Source organism: Hypomesus transpacificus, chromosome 9 (genome assembly GCF_021917145.1).
Source record: "Hypomesus transpacificus isolate Combined female chromosome 9, fHypTra1, whole genome shotgun sequence".
In the NCBI taxonomy this organism is placed as follows: Eukaryota; Metazoa; Chordata; class Actinopteri; order Osmeriformes; family Osmeridae; genus Hypomesus; species Hypomesus transpacificus.
Window position 1 is genome coordinate 4,819,124 of NC_061068.1, and position 25,959 is coordinate 4,845,082.

Below are 25,959 nucleotides of genomic sequence, written 5' to 3' on the forward strand. Positions count from 1 at the left end.
AATATACAACGCTTCCAAAAAACTCCTGAACATTGCATGGAGTTGATACTGTATGTATGTGCTCACTTGCAGTGCCAGGCTAACCCTTGCCAGAGTGGCATCAGCATTTTGCTAACTAAATAATGCAAGAAACCGACCAAACACATCGAGCCCAAAGTAGCTTGCAATTTGATTAGTAGTCTTAGACCACGGGTTTAAGACCAGCCATGGTGAATTGGTTCTCTTATCCTTTACACTATCCCTCTCTCTCCTCCTCTGCCCCACTCCCCCCTTCCCCTCTTTCACCAGCTACATTCCATTAAACCTTCAGAGATAACTGATGACTGCCATGCCGGCTTCCTTTTTTATTTATTTTTCTTTTATTTATGATTGGCCTCCCTCTGGATAGGGAGGCGTGTGATTCCTAACATAATGTTATATTTCCTGGGCCTGTCTTCAATGACACCGAAAAACACAGCCATTCTTTAAAAGCCCAATGCTACCTAGAGGGCAAATAGATGTTGTCCCAGTTCTGGGCTGGCTTGATACCATTTTTAATAATCTTGTTGCGGATGCAGGCTACCTTTCTTTGTTTTGGCAAATAGCAATATTTTCCGCGGCTTTTATGAAAAAGTAATACCTTGAAATTGAAAAAGCAGGGGCCAACATTGGAACATTCCTCATGTAATGCATTTCAATTGGGTTTTTAAGATGGATTGCTAGAGGTCAGCACTGGCACTAAGCATATCTCACAGCCAAGAATGTACATTACGCTTTCGTCTCTTAAGCCCTGTTTTGTAAATACAATATGCTGAGGGAGATCAAAGCTAGTGCAAACAGTGTAAATGTTACATTTGAGCTTTCTTTTTCTTCTTCTTCAATGTCCGTTGCGAGTACTTGGAATGCACAGGACCTAAACCCTATGGACGACCTTGCTGTGAAGAACACAACATCAAAACAAGTCTTTGATGAGCATTTGCTCTCTGTAAAGGACACAGAAGTACATACTGTCGTCTGTTCCCACAAAGCCTTGTGGTACGCTGTCAGATCCGGCATCTCCCGGGGCCTTGCATCACAGCTCCTTCCCCAGCCTCGCTGCACCTCAGGAGGGACATGGCTACACTGAGACCCCTCCCCCCTCTCCCCTTTGTACCATATCCATGCTGAGCCGGTGACAGTTCATCCTCCCTTCCTTCAGGTTAGTGCAACAGGCAAATCACTGGGATGTCACTGTCAGCCTCCGAAACGTTTCAATAACCATTTGTTTTTTTTCTTTTTGCGCAGTATCACGTGTTAGTACTCTATGTTTTCAATGTCACAACAGAATCTAGTTTTTACGAAACGACCCTCTTGGAAGGCATATGCCAAGTCATTTATAACTAGAGCTGCACTAGTCTTTCCATTCTGTTCTTATAAAATAGACAGTAAATTGTGTTATCCTGGTATGTCTTTGTTTTCCTCAGTCTGGCAGACAGGTGATACAGAATAGAACAATACACACAGTACATGTTTGCACTCTCCTGCTCTGTGGAAGCTGTGTGACCCCGCTCTACAATCCTGGCTCTGTGGAATCAAATCAAATGTATTTGTATAGCCCTTTTTACACGCAAGCATGTCACACAGGGCTTGGAATGTTATTACCATTTATATTAAGAGTGTCAAGCGCCACACGTCTTCAACGTGCCCTCAGCCACAGACGTATCTTTCCACCCTCTCCGAGTGCACAGCAAAGTCTATAAACAGTTTTTTTTGTATGTGTCTGATCCAGCAGTCATGTCATTCCCGTCAAAGAGGAGACTTACTGTAAACTGGCTTGTTTGTGGTCAGGTGAGGTGTGCGGAGACACAGAAGGAGAGAAGGACACCTGCTGTTGTTGGACACAAATGAAGGATACGGCCGGTTGCTGATATGGAGGGAGTTGGATGGTAGATGGAGACTGTATGTGTGTGTGTGTGTTCTTGAGGGGGGAGGAAGGGGGTATGTGGGTTTTGATGGTATGGAGGCTATTGAATGGTGGATGGTGACCGTGTGCTTGTGTATAAGGATGTGTGTGTGTACCCGCGTGTGTATGTGTGCAAACATCCACTCTAGTGTGGCCGGCGACCGGGGCGACCGGGGCGATGGATAGGAAATCTTTAGGAAGTGTCTCTCGGGACTTGGCCCATTCGTTTATCTCCCCTCTTCACTTTGATGGCTGTTGTTTTAAAGGGATAAAGTGTTGAGCTGGATAAACGGCTCGTGTCAGTCAAACCCAGCCCTGTGAGGGACGGAGAGATCCCGCTGCTCCTCGCTGCTCCTCGCTGCTCCTCGCTGCTCCGTCTCCCCGCTCCCTCAGAGGCTGGGGATCTGGAATCGTGATGTATGGTCATGCCACACGCATCGCCCCAAAATGATTCATCACATTACCATTCACGTCAAGACTTCCTGCTTTCACACCCTATATGAATCCACTTTGCTGTAAAGCACGGGATGTTGTGCGGTCCGAGGGCTGGCGTTCGGGGGGGATTGGGGCGGTCGCCGCGGTGCGTGTGGGAGTTGCTTGTGTGGGCTGAGGGGAACACAGAGATGTGAGGCTTACGTAGCAGAAGTCATGCTCCGTAACGTGAAGCCAGCCTCGAGCAGCGCTCGGGCTCTACTCCTGTACACAGAGAACAGAAACACCGTCAATCCCCATGCTGGGACTCCCTGTCATAATGTTCACAAAGGAGAAACTGGTTTTTATGGTTGTGGAGCCGAGGAGGGGAATATTTTTGAACCAACGCATTTAAATAACGCTGGTGAAAAATAGGATAGGGGTTCTGTTTGAGGAAAGTTGTTCTGTTTCTGCACGATTCCTCATTACACAGTTTTAACCACGGAGGTAGTTGTTATCACTAAGCTCCTAATTCCTGCAAATTACACTGTCCCAAGTTGAGAGAAATACAGACCCTGGATGATACATTTTTCTCTGTGTGAAACTAATTGGTAACACTTATAATTATGCAGTAACACTTTATAATGCATCATAAACACATGCATAACACCTTATGAGCTGTTTTTGATGCTTTAAGGAACATGACTAAATACATTCTCATCACTGATCCCAAAAACTTTTGAAGTGAACAGTTCGAAAATTTCAAGCAATAAGACATATTTAAATTAGTGCTGTCAGTTTAACGCGTTATTAACGGCGTTAACGCAAACCCAAATTAACGGCGTCAATTTTTTTATCGCGCGATTAACGCTCTTTTTGGCCTAGCAAACTTTTTTTTTTCACATGCTGTTGCAACAACTACCGAAGTTAGAAAAACTACAACACCACACCGGATCTAGCTAGACCGGACACAAAACAACAGGCACGCCACACACTTGTTTGGCTTGCGATCCGGCTAAAGCGTAGTAGCAGAGCCCGTTTACGGATATGAGACATTCTCTGGTAGTAGGTTAACTTTACGTTTTGAGTGGATGGCGAGCGAGAGACGCCGAAATGGATGCCAATAAGATTCTGAATGGAAAGTTTACTTTTAAAAAGTTGCCAAATGGTTCGATTGACAACACCAAAGTGATCTGTGTGTTTTGTCGTTGTAAAATGAGCTATCATTGCAGCACGTCCAGTCTGAAATACCACTTGATGGCCAAGCACACAGATGATGCAAATTCTCCGCCCCCTCGTCAAAGCCAGGCGATTGCAATGTTGTTTTCAATAACAAAAAATATTTGCACGAAGCAATCCGAACCACTTTTCCATGTTGATAAGAGCATTAAAATTTGAAAAAAGAATGGGACAAAAAGAAATCAAGGGACATTTAGAATAGATAGAAATAGAAATGTGCGATTAATTGTGATTAATCGCGAGTTAACTATGACATTAATGCGATTAATCGCGATTAAATATTTTAATCGTTTGACAGCACTAATTTAAATGCTTTACAGCACACTACAGATGCTTCCAACTCATTTGGTGTTATGCTTATGTGATTTATTATTATATCAGGATGTTTATAGGATGTTTCTCAGCATGTATGATGTTCTGAGAGAGGTGTTTAAAACGTGTGTTTGTTTAGACATGGACAGAGGGACAGACAGTTCCCTAGCCCTGTCACCATGGGTCCTTACAACACAGGAAGCTTCTGATTGGCTGTAACTACTGGGTCGTGTCACATCCTCTTTAGGGAACTTTGATGTGTGTGAGGGAAGGATGTCGATTGTTTTGGCCGGTGGAATGTTGTGTGTTATCACAAGAACAGACATAACACCTCGGGCAGTCCCAGACAACGTGCAAGGGGCTATTTTTAGTCGTGTACCTTGACCCTGAGCCTGACCTGCTCTGGTTTTGATAACAGGTTCCAGTTTTCTCTGGTGAGCAACTCACTCAGAGCTGAGCTGCTGCTGTAATTGCAGGGGGTAGAAGTGGACCCCCATGTGGAGCAGCAGGAGGGCTCTCATTCAAAGCGCATACTGGGGAACAAAAACAGGCCTACGGCTTGACTCTCTTTCTCTCTCTTTCTTCTACTGCCTTTCCCCTTCCTCTCACCCTCTTTTTCTCCTCTTTCTCCCTCCCTCTCCTCTCAGTCTCCTCCCTCTCCCTCTTTCTCCCTCTTCTTCTCTCCCCTCGTCTCCCTCTCCTCTCATTTCTCCTCCCTCTGCTCCCTCTTCCTCACTCACCCTCTGCCATTCTATCTGCCTCTTCTTTTCCCTCCCTCTCTCCATCCCCCTCTCCTTCTCCCCCTGCCTCTCCCCCTGCCTCTCCACCTGCCTCTCCACCTCAGTCCCTCTATCTCTCCCCTCTCTCCTTCTCCCGGCCTGTAGAGGGAGGAAGACATGACAGTACATTACTTACCCCCAGGTCAGTGAGGCAGTAAGGTGCATATTTATACAAACACACCCATATTAAAACAGTGGACATGCATGGACACAGCTGCTTTCTGTCCTAAAGCCTTTCCATATTTGTTCAGGCTTTCCTATGAGCGCGGCAGAGGGAGGGGGAAGACAGCTCACATTACAGGCCTTTAGCATTCACTCAGTAATGTTCCACTGGCTCCTTTGTATTTGTCTTTATTGGTTGGACCAGCAAAGCCCTGTTTATAGAGGAGTACACAATACATTCAGTAGGTGTTCATCAACGTGTTTGTCGATGTGTATCCCAATGTGTTTGTGTGTGCTCGCGCGTGCGCGTGTGTGTGTGTCGCTCCCCAATAATGCCTGACACCAACTGCAGGAGAGACAGAATGATGATGACACTGAGGTGTCACCTGTCAGCTGAGTGAAAGGAGCTGCTGTGACCACGACCATGGGGTGTCATGTCTGTGCTTCACTGGTGTGATATAGGAGTGACCTACCTGGGGATACCTCTGGGTGTGTGTGTGTGTGTGTGTGTGTGGGAGAGAGAGAGAGATACCGCTCTAGCTCTGTTGCACGCGGTGCAGCGAAGCCAGTGCACCATAGCCATCGGCAGACCAATTCGCAAATGTTTGTTAATCGTTTTTTTGATATCCAAGGGGCGCTGACTAAAATGCCTTTGGAAGTCATTCTATAATATTGGATAGACACAACCAATCAGAGCCACGAAACGACATCCTGGCTTTTTAAGAACATGCAGCAAAGGTGCGCCTATGTACAGTCATCGTCTTAAACCCGCCTCTAATCAGATCAAGGGTTGTGATTGGCCCAGCACTCTTCATGCTGGAAGGAAATCTGTTGGCATGTGCGGTGGCCAGGCTCATCTGCAGCAGATAAGCTGCATGAGCTCACATCCTGGTCTGCTCTCCAGACTAAGTGCACCATACCGAGGACATCACCTTTGTTTCGAGCCAATCATGTCCGCAGAAAGAGAGGTCATCTGAAAACAGGTCCAGCTTTCTCTGTGACTCCCTGTCAAAATGAAGAGCTACACATAGACACGTTAACAGCAACAGAATGAGAGATAGAGAGAAAAACCTCCATACATATAAATGAGTAGCGTAACACCCTGACTGGTCTCCTGTCTCCAGGCCCTGCCTCATACTGCAGCTCTGTAGATGCTGCAGGTGTGCGCCTGTGCTCTGAGCCCAGAGGTGCTCCTGTATGCTGACCACGAGGACTCTCCTACCCCTCCTCATCCCCCTCTTCCTCCTCCCCCCCTCCCCCTCCTCTTGCCCCCCTCCCTCCTCCTCCCCTCCCTCCCTCCCTCCCTCCCTCCCTCCCTCCCTCCCTCCCTCCCTCCCTCCCTCCCTCCCTCCCCTCCCCTCCCCTCCCCTCCCCTCCCCCTCCCTCCCCTCCCCTCCCCTCCCTCCCTCCCTCCCTCCCTCCTCCCCTCCCCTCCCCTCCCCTCCCCTCTCCTCTCCCCTCCCCTCCCCTCCCCCCCTCCCCTCCCTCCCTCCCTCCCTCCCTCCCTCCCCCCCCTCCCTCCCTCCCCCCCCTCCCTCCCTCCCTCCTCCCCCCCCCCCCTCCCTCCCCCCCCTCCCTCCCCCCCCTCCCTCCCTCCCTCCCTCCCTCCCTCCCTCCCCCTCCCTCCCTCCCCCCCCTCCCTCCCTCCCTCCCTCCCTCCCCCCTCCCTCCCCTCCCTCCCTCCCTCCCCCCCCTCCCTCCCTCCCCTCCCTCCCTCCCTCCCTCCCCCCCTCCCTCCTCCCCTCCCCTCCCTCCCTCCCTCCCCCCCCTCCCTCCCTCCCCTCCCCTCCCTCCCTCCCTCCCTCCCCCCCCCTCCCTCCCTCCCTCCCTCCCCTCCCTCCCTCCCTCCCCCCCCTCCCTCCCTCCCTCCCTCCCCTCCCCTCCCTCCCTCCCTCCCTCCCTCCCTCCCTCCCTCCCTCCCTCCCCTCCCTCCCTCCCCTCCCCCCCCCCCTCCCTCCCTCCCCCCCCCCTCCCTCCCTCCCCTCCCTCCCCCCCTCCCTCCCTCCCTCCCCCCCTCCCCCTCCCTCCCTCCCCCCCTCCCTCCCCCCCTCCCTCCCTCCCCTCCCTCCCTCCCTCCCTCCCCCCCTCCCTCCATCCTCCCTCCTCCTCCTCAGTCAGATGAGGATGGAGTGTCAGAGCCGGCCCCTGCTCTCCTGGTCAGAATACAAAGCAAGTGGCGACACATCGCTCTCAATCCAGAGGAGTTCAAATATAGAGAACCCTGTCATGCAGCCCCACACTGTGGTCTTGATGATGTCGCCGCACTCACCCAGCTGGAGGTCTGTGTGTGTGTGTTTACGTGTGTGTATGTGTGTTTACGTGTGTGTGTGTGGGGGTTATTACCATGTATGAATGTGTGTCTATTTGCATGCGTGTCAGTCCTGCATTTCCCTATTATGAGCATTAGCATTTGTCTGGCTGAAGAGAATCCCTTCATTGAATGCATTACAGTTCAGTTTTCTGCACTGTAAATACATAAGCACACACTGAACGGGCTATGTTAGGAGGCAACAGAAGTGTTTATTTCTCAAATAGATCAAAGGAGGCTGTGCATGAAGCTTTATATAAGGATTACAGAAGCGTGGAAAATGCAACTGGAATAATATTGACGATGTTGATCTGGTGAGAAAATGCCAGGAAATGGTTTTGGCAGGAGAAGAATGTGTCCCCTAAAGCACTTCTCCTGCATGCATGTAAACACACACACACACACGTGCACACACACACACACACACACACACACACACACATACACACAGAGAACGAGGCATGTGTGTCTATATGGTGTTTTTTTCTCATACTTAGCACTGTCTGTGTATTCAACCAATACTTCTGCTATGGGTTTATAATGTAGCATTTGTGGGCGTTTAATATACTGTATGAAATAAATCACACACACTCTCACTCAAACCCACGCGTGCACACGCACAGACACACACCACACTCGAAAAAACAAAAAATAAAACACGCTTTCGAGTAATGATGATGCAATGTGTACCTCAGTGTCTCGATGGCGTGTTGATCCAATCTGGAGTGAACACATTAGATAACTTGAGCGCTTCGCTCTCACTCAAGACCCCTCGAATAACGTCCTCAACCCTCCTCTCACCAACCATGTGAAGATGTGTGCATGACTCACTCCTGCTGCTCAATATCACCATGACAACAAGACTGATGAGGAGGGCCGGTGCCTTCTGTGTGGTGGGGTGGAGGTGGAGGTGCCGTGTCTGCCTGGGGGTGGGGGGGGAGGTGGAGGTGGGCGAGGTGGGTTCGAAAAAACATCTTTCAACATCTATCATTGACTCAGTAGAGGTTAACGAGATGTTGTCCTCTTTAGAGATAGTATACAGATTCACTGTGCTGAGAGGGACGTGAGCTTGTCTCACTAGAGACACTAGATGTGGATCACGGTGGGTCTGCAGGACACGGAGAGAGAACCGGAGAGGTTTGAGCTCTGCATCTTTCCACAGTGGGTTTGTAGCGGACTCTACCACTTGTGAGGTAGAAAGACCACCACTGTGTAGACCAAAGCGTGTGTACTGCATTATGTCAGGATTATTCGAGTTTTAACAGGAATCCCTTTAAGAATGATCCTAAAGATGTGCCAAGCTTTGAAACAGACAGTGAGGAATTCAAGTTAGAGACATTGTGGCACAAGTTGTTCCTAGAAAAAGCGGACAGCTAATGACTCTGTCTTTGTCCCTCTCTATCTCCTTCTCTCTCCCCCTCTCTCTCCCCCTCTCTCTCCTTCTCTCACCTCAACCTCCCTGCCATTACGTCTGTCGCCCCCCCCCTCCCCCCCCCTCTCTCCCCCCCTCCCAGATGCAGATCTACATGTATAACTCGGATGACTTTGACAGCCTGAGCACAGCCATCAGGGAGAGAAGGACCATCGCTGCGATGACCGTCTTCTTTCAGGTGAGAGAATCTCGATCGGCCCCGGGGTCAACCTTTCACACGTGGAGCGCTGGGAGACTACTCTGGTTTTTTTCCCTCTGCCTTTTCGCTTTTTTTTTGCTTGTTTGTGTCTTCAAAGGCTGCGTCTGTGAGTCTGTCTGGGCTGCATGGTGAGGATGAGGGGGTGTGTACAGTACTGTGCGGATACTCCCTGGTGTCGAGGGTGTATTTTTATAAGTGCGGATAGGGCCGTGGAAACAGGCGGCTGGCATGAATCCTCCGCTGGTCCATTGAGTCGACAGTGGGAGGGAGGGATCATTGGAGGCTCCATCACTCTGAATTGGCAGGATTAAAACTTCATTTGATTGCCATTGATTGTGTAAGTGGCCTTTTACTTGGCCCATTACCTTTCCTTTAAAACGCTCCTTCTCCCACATACACACAGACACACACACACACACACACACAGAGACACACACCTTTACATAGGCCTGTGGTCTGCCCCAGTCCAGAGCAGCCGTGCTGTAGATCCAGTGAATCATCCAGAGCCAGAGGTCCTGTCTGTTTCCTTCTCTTTCTCCTTCACATCCTCTGAGCTTCAGTCATATGGCAGCCCTGCCCCTCAGTTAGCACGGAGATGCACACAGAAGGGCCACATGCATGTGTTGTGTTCTGTAGGTGCACAACGGTGTACAACGTTCATACTTACACACCAACGCTACTAATGGACTTCACAAAGCAGGAGAATTGATGTTCTGGGATTCTGTGCGTGTGTTTGAATGTGTGTGAATGTGTGTGAATGTGTGTGTGCACTTGTATCTGAATTGGTGCAGAGATAACAACAGTAGAGTGCAGTGCACAGAACAGACATCCACACACACACACACACACCACACAGTCAGCCTCTAAACTGATTGTCAGGGAGCCAGTTTCTGGCAGGCCAGACAGGAAGACTCGTCCCCTGGGGGTGGTTATCGTGAAGAGGAGCTATCCTGTTAGAGAGGGAGGCCTCCCTCTACGGTGATAACCCTGAAGCCTCTCTTCTCAGCGTGCCAGCCCACACATCAACACCCCCCCCGTTTACCACGCTGTCCCTGGACAGATGTACCTTCCTCCTGAAAAGTACCTGATCACACCGTCGACCAAGGGGTCCTCGTTCAGCAGAGCTGCAGGAGGGAGAGAGGAAGCGGAGAGAGCACAAGCCGAAGAGAGAAATAAAAAAAGGTGAGACGGCGAGAGAGGAGCCGGGTGTCTGCGGAGAGAGCACGCGCGCTCCCCGCTCATGCGTGCCCCGGTGTGTTTGTTTTAGCACTGTGCGTGTGCCCACAGCAGTGTATTTGCCCCGTGATTGGATTTGCTCTCATCTCTGAGAGGTACGCATTAATTAAATCATGGTTGGTTTGCCGTACAGGACAATTTGGCTCTATCATCCCTCCACGTGCTCCCGGGGGCCGCGGCTCGCTTTTACGGCACTCCCTCGCCACGCTCCATGGCCGGGCCCCTGATTGAAATAGATTGTACCAGTAACATCTATCATTACACTTTTATTGGCTTATTTACTGCCTACATGGTCCAGCGTTCAGCAGGCAGGCAGATTCCTCCAGATGTATTTGTTTCCAGGGCTGGGATGGGGCTAGGAGGATCCCTGTCTGACTCAGTTATTCCTGCTCTGTAGTATGCTCCACCTCGCCTTGAATTTTTGGATCAGATATTTTTTTTTACATTGAAACAAATTCATATTACAATTTTAAAGAGGTGAAATCAAAACGAACAAATTTGGGGGTGTTTAAATTTAAATATAAATTATTCAATGCCTTTTAAATTCAAAACATGTCAATGATTTACTTCCTTAGATTTGCTTCCATAGCAAATGTTTCTGATCAGTCTGTTTTTGCTAAGTTATTTTACCATAGAACAAGAGGTTAGTGTGTGTGCTTGCGATTGGGTGGGGCGAGTGTCGATCAGGACATGGATATAGCGGCTCCACCACCCATCACTGTGCAGACTCCAAATGACATCACCAGCATCTGGCAGCACCTGTATCCAGGATATTTTTGCCTTCATTCTCGTACAGTGGGAGGAAGCAGAGATGTTGTCCGTTGTAGTGAGGGAAAGAGAGGGAGAGAGAGAGAGAGAGAGAGAGTGAGAGAGAGGAGAGAGAGAGAGAGAGAGAGAGAGAGAGAGAGAGAGAGAGAGAGAGAGAGAGAGAGAGAGAGAACGCAAGCTGGGCAAGAAAGGGCTGAGTGAATCGATGCGCTGTGCACAACTCTACAATTAAAGGGTTTATTTTGCCATGTTTAAATGTAAAAAAAAAAAAACTGAAAAACACAAGTGAATACATTTGTGGCGGTCAATTTTTTAATTGTGGCGGGTCGCCACAAATAAATCAATGAGTGTGAAACACTACTCCGCTTCCCATCCAGCCACTGTAGGCCCCTCACAAGTTCAGACAACATTAGCATGAGAAAGGAAACACAGCTGTAGAACTCATTACGTAGAAATATTTGCTCCAGTTTTGTCCAGTGGTTTGAGTGGTGAGTTGGAGATGGGGGGAGGGGGTTTTGGGGTTGCTATGGGGTACAGTTATGGTGCTGTTGGCCTGGTGCTCTCACATCAGCCCACTGATGAAAAGGGAGGAGCCGTCACGCTCTGTCTCCCCCCTCCCTCCCTGTCCTGACCGTCGCCCTAGTTACCGCGTGGGATCCTTCAGCCTGAAGAATGACACGTCACTCCTCACCGTTCTCAGGCATCAAATGAAAGAGACGGTGTGCTCTTCGCAGCAAATATCACGCAAAAGAGGTTTTGTTTTCTGCTGCTGATGCGTGGCTGTAATTGCCTTCCACTAACTGATTATAGGGGCTATTTTTTACCTGTGAATAGATGGTGTGTTGGCAAAGGTTCCAGAGTGCCCGAGCGCAGTGGCAGAGCAGTGTGGCTGTGCTCTCTCTCAGCTCGCTCTGTCAGAGCGCTCGGCACAGGTGTTGCCAGTGCCAGGCCGCCGAGACGTCCTCGTTTGTCGAGCGCCACCTCCTTCAACCTCCTCCGCTCTCCAATGTCTCAGAGTAACAAGCTAATAGTCTCCTTGAACGACCAGGGCGTGAATGCTTCCCTTTATTGCCTAGACCTTTTGAATGCAAGGGGAAGAGCAGTCTAGTAGTATTTTCAGTCTGAAATAGTACTGTTGCAGGGATCCAGGATATATGAAAGGGAGATGAAGGAAGACCAGAGAGGGAGAGACAGATGAGGGGAGAGTCGGAGGTGGTGATGTGTAACCCTGAGGCTTCACAGGGTGGATGGCTGCCATGGACCTCCGGGCATAAAGAGACAAACATTAGGAATGAAACTATACGTTCCATCAGTCAGGCTCTGCTTTCTCTCCGGTGTATCTGTCTCCTCTGCCCCTCTCTTAGCCTCCTGCTAATCCTCTCTACTTCTGCCAGCTCTCTCTTTATGAAAAAAGAGAACCCTGCCTTCGATGCACGTAAATGCAATCATTGTATAGACTGCAACGTTTATACTGCAAGCTTTTTCCAAAAAGGGGGAACCAATTGTCGTGTGTAAAAAAGAGAGACTTTCTCTTCATTGTCAAAACATTGTATGGACACAAGGTATATGTGAGCTTTATAAGCAGTGTCAAGGTTTCTTTTTCGGTGAACACTCCTCCACTTTTAGCAGATTTGAATGTGCTCACGCCCTTCTTTTTCTCTATCTTTCTTCAGCCCTCTCTCCATCTCTTTGACCCCTGTCCAGCTGTCCTCCGTCCCTCTCTCTCTCTCTCTCTCTCCTCTCTCTCTCTCTCTCTCTCTCTCTCTCCCTCTCTCTCTCTCCTCTCTCTCTCTCTCTCTCTCTCTCTCCTCTCCTCTCTCCCTCCCTCCCTCCCTCCCTCCCTCCCGCCCTCCCTCTCTCCACTGCCTCAGTCCTGTACCCATAGCCATGCAGATAAAACCCTGAGCTCTGCCGCTGACTCAGGGATTCAATATCCTGCCTCACCTGCCCTTAAGAACTCTGCTTTGAAGTGCCGAGCGCAGGGCTTCCGGAGGAAGTTTCATACAAAGGATTGTGGGAGATTTACGATAGCCCACGCAGGGCGAGGGTGTGCGGGGGCCTGAGGAAGGCTGTAGGCGGTGGTGATATATCAGAGAGGGTCTAAAAGGGGCTTGCTGAGGAAGAGACACTGGCTTAGGTGGGGTCACTGAAGAACAGAGTGGAACCATGGGTGGGTAGGAAGGATGAGAAGAGGTTGTAAGGGTCGCCATGGGAGACAGCATGTGCTAGAAGCCTTTTATTCCAGTGTAGACCACTTGGTCTGCTAGTCCTGAAATGGTACTTGTTACACACGCACACACACACACACACACACACACACTTAGTCTTACACAATACAAACACGTACACACAATCATTCTTACACAATACACACTCTCAATCTCATACAGTACACCTACACACACTCGGTGTCAGACACACACACCAGTGTCTCACACACACACACACACACACACACACACACACACACACAGTGTCATTCAGTACACACAGACACACACCACACACACACATAAACCTTTTACTCTCCTCTCACCCACCCCAACCTTGCAAGCACCTTTCTAATCATGGAAAATGTTAACATACTTTTTTTTTCTCAAAATGGGTAAAAATATAAAAGCCATTGTTTTCTCCCTCCCCCTCTCACTTTCGCAAGTCCTAATGATAGTGATTGTGTCCACACTCCATCTGCAGACACCGGCTGGTAGCACATATCATCAACTGCCTGAAGCATTTTCTATATATTTTTTTCTTGCAGTTTTCAATCAAATACATTTGAATGTTCAAATGTTTAGTGCATTTCTTTCGACACCGGTTTCATGAAACCTTTTTGTTTTGATGTTGTTGTTGTACATGTAGGTTGTCTTCTTGTGTGTGTTTTTGTTTGAGAAAGGCTCCTTATTAAGCTACAAACAGTGTGTGTGTGTGTGTTGTCGAGGAGGAATAGATAGAGACCTTTGACATCCTGTATTCGACCCTTCTATCTCAGTTCAAACAGGCCTCTGAGAGCTTTGTGATTGCTTCTGTTTTGTTCTCAGAATTACACACTCTCTCCACTACATATGAGCTCTCAATCTGTCTCTATCTCCCTCACTCTTGTTGCCTCCATTTCTCTTCTCTCTCTCTCTCTCTCTCTCTCTCTCTCTCTCTCTCTCTCTCCTCTCTCTCTCTCTCTCTCTCTCTCTCTCTCTCTCTCTCTCTCTCTCTCTCTCTCCTATACACACCCAAGCAACTCAATGTCTGCCTCTCTTTCTTGAGAGCATCATTAGTTAGGAGCCCTGCCAGGTATAAGGCAGTGCCTTGCATTAGACGGGTGCAGTCTACACTCTGACTCTCACACGACATCAAAACACACACTGAGAAACACCGTGCCTCCCCATGTCTTCCCATGAGAGACCCCCGTCTCTCATGGGAAAGATCGCCGGATGCCAAGTTCCTTCATCAATTTCAGATTGCGTGTGATCTGTTTGATGGCCAGTGTTGTTATAGCCTGATGCTACGCACAGCTGCCGAGAGCTACCGTCCTGTGGGAGGGTGCGCCAGTCGCTCGGAGGCTTTGACGGAAGGCAACTTCTCACGTGTCTGTGCTGTTTCTGTGTTCCTCTGACCTCAGGTGGGCCTGAAGGACAACCCCGCGGTGGACCCCATCATTCACGGACTGAGAGGCGTGGTGCATCACGGTGAGTGACTTAGACATTAGGCAATCAGCATGCAAAGGGGAAGGGGAACGGATTTATTAGTCATACTGAGGAGATTTTTTTTTGAAAAATCACATAAATAGATGTATTATTTCTTTCTGGAGTCTGGTCCTGATACAGTAATGAGGAGGTTCTGTGAATTTGAACAGAGCCCTGCAGCGTGGTGTTTTCATGCAACTGGCTCATGACTGTTAGCCTTTAGCCTTGGTTAAATGACTCGGCAAACTGTCAACCTGTTTTATTCATCTCACCAGAAGACCCGTCCAACTGCAATCAGCTTCAATCTCGTTTTAGTAACAGATGAAATGGTCAGCTCATTTGCGGTTTCCGATTCGTGCAGAGCTTTGGGGTGGACAGCTGGTTAGATTTTCGGATTCGTCTAGCTGGTTCTCCTCTTGTCTGGCAGTTGTGATCCTTGAGTCTGTGTGTAGCTAGGGTGACCAGACGTCCGGATTTCGGCCGGACAGTCCGGTTTTCCAGACTTTTGTCCGTACCGCTGTTGCGTGTCCGTCTTTTCGCCCTATTGTCCTCCTTTTTGACCCTTCCTGCCCACCGTCACAATTTAGCACTCATGTAAGTTTTCCGATGCCGAAAAGAAAGACCTCCTTCTAACCTACGTGGAGTTCAGAACTCCACTTTGCCATAAGAGCAGCAAAGATCAATATCATACCTTCTGTAAGTTCTGTCGCATTGACATATTGATGTGAGTAGTAGGGGGAAAGGTGCTTTAAGCATGCCTGCGATACACAACTGCACAAGGATAATGCTAGGTCTGTCGGGCACTCCTCTCTACTCTCCCCCTCCCCCCTCCTTTTTGACCCTTTGTCCTCCTTTTTGGACCCAAGTGACCTCCTTTTCAGTGTCATGCTTCTGGTCACCCTATGTGTAGCAGTGGCAATTTCTTTAAAGGTCACATGAAAAGCTGTTTTTTGATGCTTTTATATAGGCCTTAGTGGTCCCTTAGTTTTCCCGAAATTCAGCCTTGGTGCAGAATTATAGCCACTACGAGTAGTCCCACAATGAGCTTTCCTCAGAACGCACTGTTTCTGTGTCTGTAGCTTTAAATGCTAATGAGGAAGAGAGAGGCGTCACCATGTGCTAATGTTTACGGTGGATGTATCGCAATGGCTCGTAGACCCGTTGCTGTAAGATGCCTCGAATTTGCCCATTCTCCTCTGATAACCCTGGTTTGCAGACGTCCACACTCAGTCATTTCAATGTGGGGAAAGGCGGATATCACGCGCGCCATAACACCAACAGCAGAACGTTATCCACATAACAACGAAGTGTACAACACTGCATTACAGAATGTGTATTCACACACATACTTGATGCCATCTAACTTTACATTAGCGACAGTATCTCAGCTGTTAGCTGCAGAGCTAATGTTACAGGCAGATTCTAAAGGCCGAAATATGCTTCTGCGTCTCCGTTTACGAATGGGGGGGCGCACGGATACGCACGGATACGGACGGATAGACTGCGTTTATGGTTCTCCGTAGGCTGTGGGTGCTGAAAACAATTCACCGCCATAAGAGTAGGTGGCGCAACGGTTTTTTGTTTAGACGTCGTTGAGTGTTTATTTACCTAGGTTACCGAAAAGTCGGAGCTAATTTACAAATTAGCCGTTCCATCAATAAAATACGCACATTTTTAGCAACTATACTGCCCATTTCTCATCACATTTTAATTCAGATTCTGATTTACATGTACCGTTTAGCTGAAATATGAATTGTAAAAACTTTACAAGCAATGGCGGTCAAAGGATTCTGTTCGTCCTGCTATCATGGCAACCCTGCCCCTACCCCTGACGCAAGCGGTACTTAATACTGACCAATCACAGCCAAGGGGGTCTCCGTAGCTCTCCGTAGCTACGACGGACAGTTACAAAATTAAGGAGGTGCACGTCAAGCTGTCCGAGGCTCTACGAGGGCTGACAGAGAGCTTGTAGAGGGCGTTCCACGGAGACGAGGGCGTTCGCATGTGTCCGTTTTTCGAAAAACGCAGAAGCATATATTGGCCTTAAGGGTAGCAAGCCAGGTGACCAGTCAGATGGCTGAGCGGTGAGGGAGTCGGTCTAGTAATCAGAAGGTTGCCGGATCGATTCCCCGCCGTGCCAAATGATGTTGTGTCCTTGGGCAAGGCACTTCACCCTACTTGCCTCGGGGGAATGTCCCTGTACTTACTGTAAGTCGCTCTGGATAAGAGCGTCTGCTAAATGACTAAATGTAAATGTAGATATAGTAAGCAACAAAATGATATAGTGTTAGTTGACTTACTTGTCCGAGGTTTGTGGATGGACCAAGGAGTACTGATGGTGCAGACATGCAAAACTTTGAGAGGTTGTGTCGGCGCATTTCCAGCAAAAATAAAATTAAGAAACTGGTTGTGCAGAGGCTCGGATGAAGGAACTAAAAAAAGACTTTTGTTTTCATTTGTACCTCCAAGGACTGAGCAACTGTTATGCTTCGTTTGTTTACTCATCATGATGTCTTTTGAGGAGAAACCGATATCGCACTCGTCCTTGCATGGTCGTAGCTCAGTTTCTCATGGGCGGGCCAGATTATCTGGGCGGGCAAAGCAGAGAGAGGGGAGGTAGCCTTCCTTGTGACGTCACAAGGAGGAGATTTTCAAACAGAGCAATTGAGCCTTCATTTTCTCAAAGGTGGAGAAGAACACCCAGGGCTTGGTGTACACCTATCGAAAATACAACCCACTGGAGGACCAAAGGCAGGCTAGGGGAACTCATATGTTAAATAACCTCCTAAAGTGTCATGTCATGTGACCTTTGAGACTGCAAGGGAAGCTCAGCTTCCCCTAACATTTCAAAAAATTCATGGTCAAATATTTACTATTGTGTTGACATTTTAACTGTGTTAGAACACGTTCATATCGAAGACGAGTTTGTTCAGAATCAGCTACATGTATAAGCAGGTCGACTGACTGATTTCCGTCTCATACATTCCCGTAGCGTCATAGTGTATTTCCCTGTGGAAGATCAGCTTCCATGGTCTTCAATGGGGCAGTTTTTTTCAGTGCTTCGAAACTATACGGCCATTGGATAAATGCTACGATTATGTCCCGCCCTGGACGCTCAGCGTCTCTGGGGCTGAATGGAGGAGTGGGCTGGCCTGGACGCTGGGCTTCTGCATGATGATTGGAGGGTCTATCGAAAGACTCCATCTCCTTTTGATTGATAGCGATTTTGTACTATAAAAAGTCACCGAAACTATTCATGCTCAGTCCCATCGCGGATTTCGCAACTCGTTGAAAGACAAACTGCGACCACCTGTTCCTTTGTATTTCCTTGGTGAAATTGTTAGCCAATTTTTATCATACATTTCATACAATTATACACCACATTAGGCCTAGTTGTTTCAGTTTAACTTAATTCACACATTCCCTTCAAGTTTAATATTGTTAATATTGTTTTGTTAGATCGTTCCTTCACTTATTCATACAGTAAACTAGGCTGGGCTAGTGTCGAAGGGGTGAACTAGCCAGTGAACTAGCAAAATAAGTGGAAAATGTATATGATGTAAGCCCAAAATGAGCTTCCCCCATTTGAAAGACCAGCAGCCGCCACTGGTGTGTAGTGCATGCCTCGTTGCATTTTACATGAGACCTTTGTGGAACAAATGCCTTCCAGCACGCAGACCTGCCGGCAGCCATGTGTCCCTCAGCTCAGGGGGTGAAATCGCCCTGGAAAAGACCTGCCTCACATTCACATGCACACTGTAGAAGGTAGAAGAGGGGAGGTAGAAGGGGGTCTGGCGTTGTGAGGTAGCGGGATCGCAGCGACATGAGAAAGAACGATGGTGAACAGGCGACCCACTGTGGTAAACTCTTTAAGTCTGGTCCTCCCAGCTACAGGGCTGGTCTGGACTGCTTTAAGAATGATGATTATTCTGCTGCTGTTGTTATTGATGGTGATGATGAGTTCTAAGGACAGGGAAACTGAACTGAACTTTCCTGGTCGTAATGAGTGCCCTGCTCTCTGCCTCTCTGTGATGCCAGGTGTTGGCACTGAAGGGTACGGCACCCCCGTTGTGCCTGGGTGGAGAGATGGAGACAGGAGAGGAGGGGGACGGGATGGGGGGAGGGAGGGAGGGGGTGCGACACAGGAGGGAAGGAGAGAGGGAAGGAGGGAGGGATGGGGTGAGGAGGGGAGAGCCCGAGAGAAGAACTGAAAGGAGCGGGGTGGCAGAGAGAACAGGGGAGCGTGGCGGCTTGAAGGAGGGAGCGAGACGGGAGATTAGAGGGAGGGAAGGAGGGACGCTTTGATTCTGCAGATGAGCGGGAAAGGAGGGAGGAACCGAGTGCGACAGGAGGAAGAAGGGGGGAGTGCGTGTGTTGACAGAGGAGAGGGAAGCGGGGAGGGAGGTAGTGACAGAGAGCGGGGAAGGCGGCACGCAGATGGGCGGGGGAGGCGTGCAGAGGGCCAAGCAGCATCCCTGGGGGAGGAAGGGGGGGGGGGGGGGGGGGTGGCGGGCGTGAGATGCCACTGTCTTTATCAGAGACAGATATGACTGTGGGGTCCCTCATCCTCCCCTCCAGCTCACTCACCCCCCTCAGCCCCCCCGTCCCCCCCCTCTCCTGCTGACAGGCAGGCCTGTCTCCCGCTGTCTACCATTCGCCAAGCACAGAGATGTATTTTCAGCTCTGTCGCCTCCACGCACGGAGGAGGCAGGGAGGGGACAGGCTTGGGAAGTGGGGGAAGTGGGGGGAGGGCTGTGGAAGGAGGGGGGGGGAGGGCTGGGGGGTACAGCCAAGATTTATGGATCTGAATTAAGCATTCTCGCAGACACCCACTGAGCTGCGGTTTGGAAGCGCACAACGAGACGAGGTACAAACTGCCGCACGCACGCCAGCCCGTCCTCTCAGAAGCGCACGCACACACAAACACACAAACAGCCTCATTGAAAGAAAGTGTCAGAGGAAGATTTGCTGTGAGAATTCAGAGAAGGCCTAGCCCCTTTCAATGGCTCAGTTTGTTCCCGGGGCTCATAGTATGGGCTTTTAATTGTAAAATATGCGTGGGCCACTGCAGCAGAGCTTACTCTGCTGGTATTTTAAGCAAGTCCTGAACAGGAGAGCTGTCTGCTCAAGTAATCATCCATTTGGTTCCTCAGTAACTGAGTCAAGTCTCAATATTTAATTACACAGCGAGTGCAGGAACCCAGGCTTGGCGCAAGTCACACTTGGAGAAGTACGCACGGAAGTGCATGTGGGCATGTGTGTGAAAGTGTGTGTGTGTGTGTGTGTGGGTGTCTATGTTTGGGTTGGTGTCAGATACCTTTTTGTGAAAGTGGGATTAAGCTCAGTCAACACATACTGTACATGCCCATGACAAGACCCCAGCCTAAGAGGGGTCTGCATCTTTCATACGAACATGAACATCCTCTCACTAGCTGCCCGAGGAAGTCGTGCTAAGTGCAGACCACCAGTTAAGACATCAAGCGCCAGCTTGGAGAGGAGAGGACAGCTCTCCACCATCACCCCTTCCTAACCACGCACTGAGTCAACAGGATGTCAGGTCCATCTTTCAAGAGGTCCAATCAGCGGACATACAGTATGTTCTGTTGACCTGACGTTCTCACGTGGGGCCCTGTGTGTACGCAGTCAGCGGAAAGCTCCTGATCTTGCATGTATGTGTATTTCCACGGCCTCCTGTGTCAGTGCCGTGTCACTCTCTCTCTGTTTGCCCGGCCGAGCGTCAACGTCTCACTGGGGTCATGTGACAGGGCTCAAATGAACACCCAGTTCCTCGCCAACGCAAATTACAAGCACATTAATTCAGCATCTCGCGGCGGCTTTGTGGTCTCCACTGACTCGACACTCGTCAACTATGATTGGCAATTAATTTTCCAAGGCTGAAGCAGCTTATGGGCGAGTTACCTAGCCTAGCGCCCAGGCTGAGGGTCGTTTGTCTGACTGCTGTCGTCACAGCGTGCCAGTGTGTCCTCCATTTCTCCAGCGACGAGCCTTAATCTCAAAGCTCTCCCATTCACTTCAAATCTGATGCAGCGCGCCGGCTAACCGCTAGCACACTAAGCTTCCTTTTCATCCCCTCCTCAATAGGATTCCAGTTTAGTTGTGTGTGTTTAGTTGTGTGTGGGAAATGTAGGCCAGGAGGGTTCGTTATCAACTACATTTTGATTCCCTTCTTTTTCTTCTGGGTGATTGTAAATGCTCCTATCTTGATGTTTGGGGGAAGGGGACGGGGACGCATTGTAAGGACCAGGTGGCTGCTCTCTATCTTGAAGGAGGACGATGTCAGGCCATCTGCTGATAACTGCTGACTCGAATGCAGGATTTGTGAAAGAAGTTCCACAATGTTGTCATCTGTCAGCCAGGCTGGCTTTAGAGAGAGGAATCTGTGTAAAGCAAGCTGTTTCCAAAGTGGACTTAGCTTTATGTCTTAGCTTGGGACTGATCCATTGACCGCACTCGCCAGCAGAGACTCACCAACCCGCTCATAGGAATCCCTGCGACAGCTGAGCGTTGTCACTGATGCTCCAAAGCACGCGTATGATACCAAATGGGGATGACCTCATCACGTGCCCTCGCTGTGCAGGTGGGCGGTGACATTGGGAACCGTGTGTGTTACAGAGCGTGAGCCTGACTGGGGTGGGGGTGTGCCTGTGTTTGCTCCCCGCAGAGAAAGAGACCTTCCTGGAGCCGTTCATCCTGAGGGACCTGCTGCCTTCCTCCCTGACCAGCTACTACCGCTACACAGGCTCTCTCACCACCCCGCCCTGCAGCAGGGTGGTGGAGTGGATCATCTTCTCCAGGCCTGTCTTTGTGTCTTATAAGCAGGTAAGAAGCACACAGACACTACGACAATGACTACACCCTTTTCATCGTGCACCACCACCCCCACAACCACCACCCCCACAACCTCCACCACGAGCACCAACACCAGCACCAGCTCCACCATCACCAACACCCCCACAACCACAACCACCACCACCCCCACAACCACCATCACCAACAGCATCACCACCACCATCCCAACCCAGCTAATACTATAGCTCACATTAATAGTTATGTATTGGGGAAATGGGATATCTATTAGCTACACTTAAGACATCCATCTCTGGAATGTTTTGCTGCAGTGTTCATTGTAGCACGACCGTCCCTCCCTGCCTCCATATCTCACCATGGCTCCATCCCTCACCACCTCCCTCCCCCCCTGCCCTACCATCCCCTTTGCTTCGCCAGTACAGACAGCACTTGGCAGACTCACATTCTAATGAGACCAAATGAGTTTGCTTAAGAGATCTGTGGGTGAAAGCCCAAAGTAGAAGTAAATCTATAAGTCTTGAAAATGTATGGAGTCTGTGTGGTGTGTATGTGTGCATCACTGTATGTGTGCGTGTGTGTTTGTGTGTGTGTGTGTGTGCGTGTCTGTGTGTGTTAAGTGGTGCAACCGAGGACCAAAGTTTCCTCCTTGTCAGGGAGGTCAGTGAAGCTGAATTCAACATGTTTATCACTGTAGCCACAGCCAGCAGACAGCTTGGGACAGGCATGTGTGCTTGGTACAGGCGTGGGTAGCACACATACATGAACACCCTCTCTGGCTGATTTGTGCTCAGAGATACAGGACCCTGCTGTCCACACCCAGCTAGACACTAAAGATGACAGGAGAGGCAGACACACGTTTGAGACTTTTTGAGAACAGCTGTTTTGACACGCTTACAAGCCAAGGTCAACTTAAAAAAAAAAAAAAGGCTTTGTAATCGCTTGTGATAAACACAGGTGGTGGAGTGTGGTGGATAGTTATCCCCCCCCCCAGGATGAGCGTTTAGAGAAAGACCCGTTTTGTGTTTGAAGTGTATTTTGCCTTGCGCATCGATTAGCCGCTGCCATGTTGCAAAGGCAACAATGTGTTTGTGGAAGGTGTGTTTGTGTCTGTCAGGCTGCAGGTGTGCCTCAGCAGAGTAATACAGGGTGTTGGTGTGTAGTTGTTCCATGAATTATAAGCGAGCAGAGCCGTGGAGGAGAGATGAAACACAGCGTGCCCTGCCTTCCCCCGCCTGACCTTTCAGATGATTCGATTTGGCCCCAAATTCAGACAACAATGAATAATACTGTGTGATGTATGGATGATACGATGGTTTGTTTTGTATTCCTGTTCCACGGCACTACTCGGCTTTCATGGTCCGAGACATATTTTTTGGAGTGTCTGCCCTGAAGGCAGCGAACTTACAGCACTACCCGCTCACAATAGATGATGCAAAAACACAGGGTGTGTTGAGTCATGAGCCGTTGGTGGGGAAATCACAGTGTCCATCCTCCTCCTCCTTCCTGCTCTCTCTGGGCGAGATACATTCCTATCCTCAGGATGTGGAACTCATGCGCATTAGCCGGTCTTTCTTCATATATTTAACACTACTTTGAAGTCCATTGTTAGGCCGTTTTCCTGTGCTCTGTTCTATAGAAAAGCTCATTGAGCAAGATGAAAGAGAGAAACGAAGCAGTCGCACTCCATCAATGTATCTTGTCTAGTCTTTAGCTGTCTCCCTGTTCCTCTCTTTCTCTTTATTTTTCTCTCTCTTTTTCTCTCTCTTTTTCTCTCTGTTTCTCTCTCTCTCTCTTTCTCTCTCTCTGTCTCTCTCTCCCTTTCTCTCTCTCTGTCTCTCTCTCCCTTTCTCTTTCCGTCTCAACCCCTCCGTCTTTTGTTCTTGATCAGTGCTGGAAGTAGGTCACAGGGAGTGACAGACATAGCTCGGGGCTGGCTTTTACAGCAGATCGATGCTCCGCTATTCCGTGGCAACAGCTCCCACTAAAATGCTTCCATTTGTAACATCTGGGGGCTCAGGTCTGCGGGAGCGAGCGTGCGCGCGTCTCCACATCCCCATCCCAGCTGTGTGACAAGGGAGCACGCCTGCTGCCACCGCGCCCTGGCGCGGGATTTAGCAACCTCGTTGCGGGGGGGGGGGGGGGTGTGCTTGTCCTGGGCCGCCCATGCCAGGGTCGTGTCTGTGTGTGCTGCATGCTCGTGTGAGGCGTCGGTACGATAAGGATTAGGACCCTTCAGTTTTGCTGCGAGTTCCACACAGACAGCAATCCCCCCCGGCCGGAGCCCGCCGAGATTTCAATCCCAACCAGCTGTTTTTTTCGGAGGGGTTTTGCCATATTATGGATTAACAGATTGTTGTCTGATTAAGAGATTAGATGAAGAGGCCCGTATTGCTGCCACGGTGCTTGGCATGAGGGCCCTGGTGTGTGCCAGTGCTGGGGGCCCCCACAGGCAGAGATTCCCAGCAGGGGTGGGGGTGGTGGAGGTGGATCCACAATGCAGTGCAGCCTGTCCCCTGGCGTTGTTTAGGAGGAAGGCCTCTCGTGTGGGGTGGGAGCAGTGTGGCGTGCTTTCCTACCCAGCCTGCAGGATCAAAGGCAGGCCACACACACAGTGGGGGCCTTCCCAGCATGCATAGTAAACATCCAGAACACACAGGGCAGTTTTCACTCGACTCTCTGTTACCATACCAACTGTTTGTTTGTTTCTCCCACAACCTTCACTCACTCCAGTCACAATGCACACACAAACACACACACACACACACACACAAACACACACAAACACACACACACACACAGAGACCTGGTTTATCCTTCTCCCTATCTCTATACAGCCTGCATGTCACCCTATTTCCCCTCTCCTCCTATCCTCCACTCCTCTCGGATTCTCTGTCACAGTTTCTCCCTACCCTAAATCCAGAGCTTTTACCCACAGGCAGACTCATCCGACTTAGTTTTTCCACATTAACCCTTGGCTTATGATGCGGACAGACAGATTTTCTTTCATCTTCTTGGACATCAACATCTTTGGAACCAATTTCCAGATTACCACCCCCTCATCCAGTGGTCGGGGTGAAAAACAGGACAGCTTTGTTTTTGTGTGTGTTTTCTCCAGACTATATATTCTGCCCATAGTTAAGTGGTCTTGTCTGCTCACAGCCTTCCAGCCCACCACATTACACATGTATGCAGGCGAGAACACAAGGTCATGAGTATCTACAGGAAACAGAAAGATACAGACAACATACTGGTTTTTTTCACGGTCCCGCCTGTGTGAAAAATATGATTACACTGGCCTTGAAATTCCCCCCCAACCCACACTGAACTATAGCTCTGAAAAAAATCTAATCCCCACTTCACTTGTCTTTCTTTGTCTGTCTGCCCCCTGTCTGTCTGCCCCCTGTCTCTCTGTCTGTCTGACCACCTGTCTTTCTGTCTGCCCCCTGTCTGCCTGTCTGTCCACCTGTCTGTCCACCTGTCTGTCTGTCTGCCCCTGTCTGTATGTCTCTCTGTCTGACCTCCTGTCTGTCTGTCTGTCTCTCTGTCTGTCTGACCACCTGTCTGGCCGTCTGTCTGTCTGTCTGACCTCCTGTCTGTCTGACCTCCTGTCTGTCTGACCTCCTGTCTGCCTGTCTGTCTGCTTGTCTGTCTGTCTCTCTGTCTGTCTGACCTCCTGCCTGTCTGTCTGTCTGTCTGTTCCCAGCTGGAGGCTTTCTATTCCATCTTCACCACGGAGCAGCAGGATCATGTCAAGTCAGTGGAGTACCTGCGGAGCAACTTCCGCCCCCTCCAGAGTCTGGACAGCAGAGATGTGTACAAGTCCGCTGTGAAGGACGCCTGGCAGCCCGACCTGACGGACAGCCTTGGCAACCCGTACGGAACCGAGGCCTCCAAAGGTAGGCCTACTCACTCATGCTACTGTTTGGATGTTATCGCACCACGTTACATTCACGTCCTAGTCAAACCTTCATCCATGTGTCACTTGTTCACTCCGCTAGCTGTCAGCTGTAACACTGCAGGCAGATGAACAGGCTTGGGCTGGTGCCGTGGTTGAAGCCCTGAGGTGCAGTCTGAACATGGATGTCTGTCTGAGGCTTTCTGGGGCCTCTTTGTTGGTTTTACAACAGAACAGACACTGGTGGGAGGACCAGCAGTGGCCAGTCTTCCTCTGCCTCATTACTGGGTCCACTGCCTCATGTTCTCTCTCCCTTCACGCCCAGCACCTGTGTGTGCGTTAATGTGTGTGTGTGCGCGCGTGTGTCTCTGTGTGCATGCACATGTGTGTGTGTGTGTGTGCATGTGTGACTGACTGTGTGCATCAGTGTGTCCCCTGGCTCACTCAGAGAGTCAGCCAGTATCTGTGCTGCGTCACACAGGCAAGCAGGGCTTTTTCCGCCTCTCTCTCTCTCTCTCTCTCTGGTTTTTCCCTGGAAAGAGAGAAGAAAACCTAATGAAGTTACACATGCAAACACACACTCTCTCTCTCTCACACACACCTACACACACACACACACACACATAAACATACCTAAACACACACTCTTTCTCTCTCACACACACAAATACACACACACACCTACACACACACACATACATACCCCTACAGTATACACAGGAAATATGATGTGTGTCCTTGAAAGCTACAGTTATGCACATCTGTCAGGCCTGGAGGAGAGGAACATAACTG

General features: G+C 49.7%; 1 protein-coding gene across 1 annotated transcript in view; it reads left to right on the forward strand.

Moving 5' to 3' along the window:
- The window catches only part of ptprga (protein tyrosine phosphatase receptor type Ga), a 144,897-nt gene that overhangs the window by 98,543 nt on the left and 20,395 nt on the right, over window positions 1-25,959 (forward strand). Inside the window, exons 5-8 of the mRNA XM_047026615.1 lie at window positions 8,647-8,742; window positions 14,381-14,447; window positions 21,127-21,284; window positions 24,976-25,291. Coding sequence (XP_046882571.1) covers window positions 8,647-8,742; window positions 14,381-14,447; window positions 21,127-21,284; window positions 24,976-25,291 — 637 coding nt within the window. The remainder of the gene's footprint in view (window positions 1-8,646; window positions 8,743-14,380; window positions 14,448-21,126; window positions 21,285-24,975; window positions 25,292-25,959) is intronic.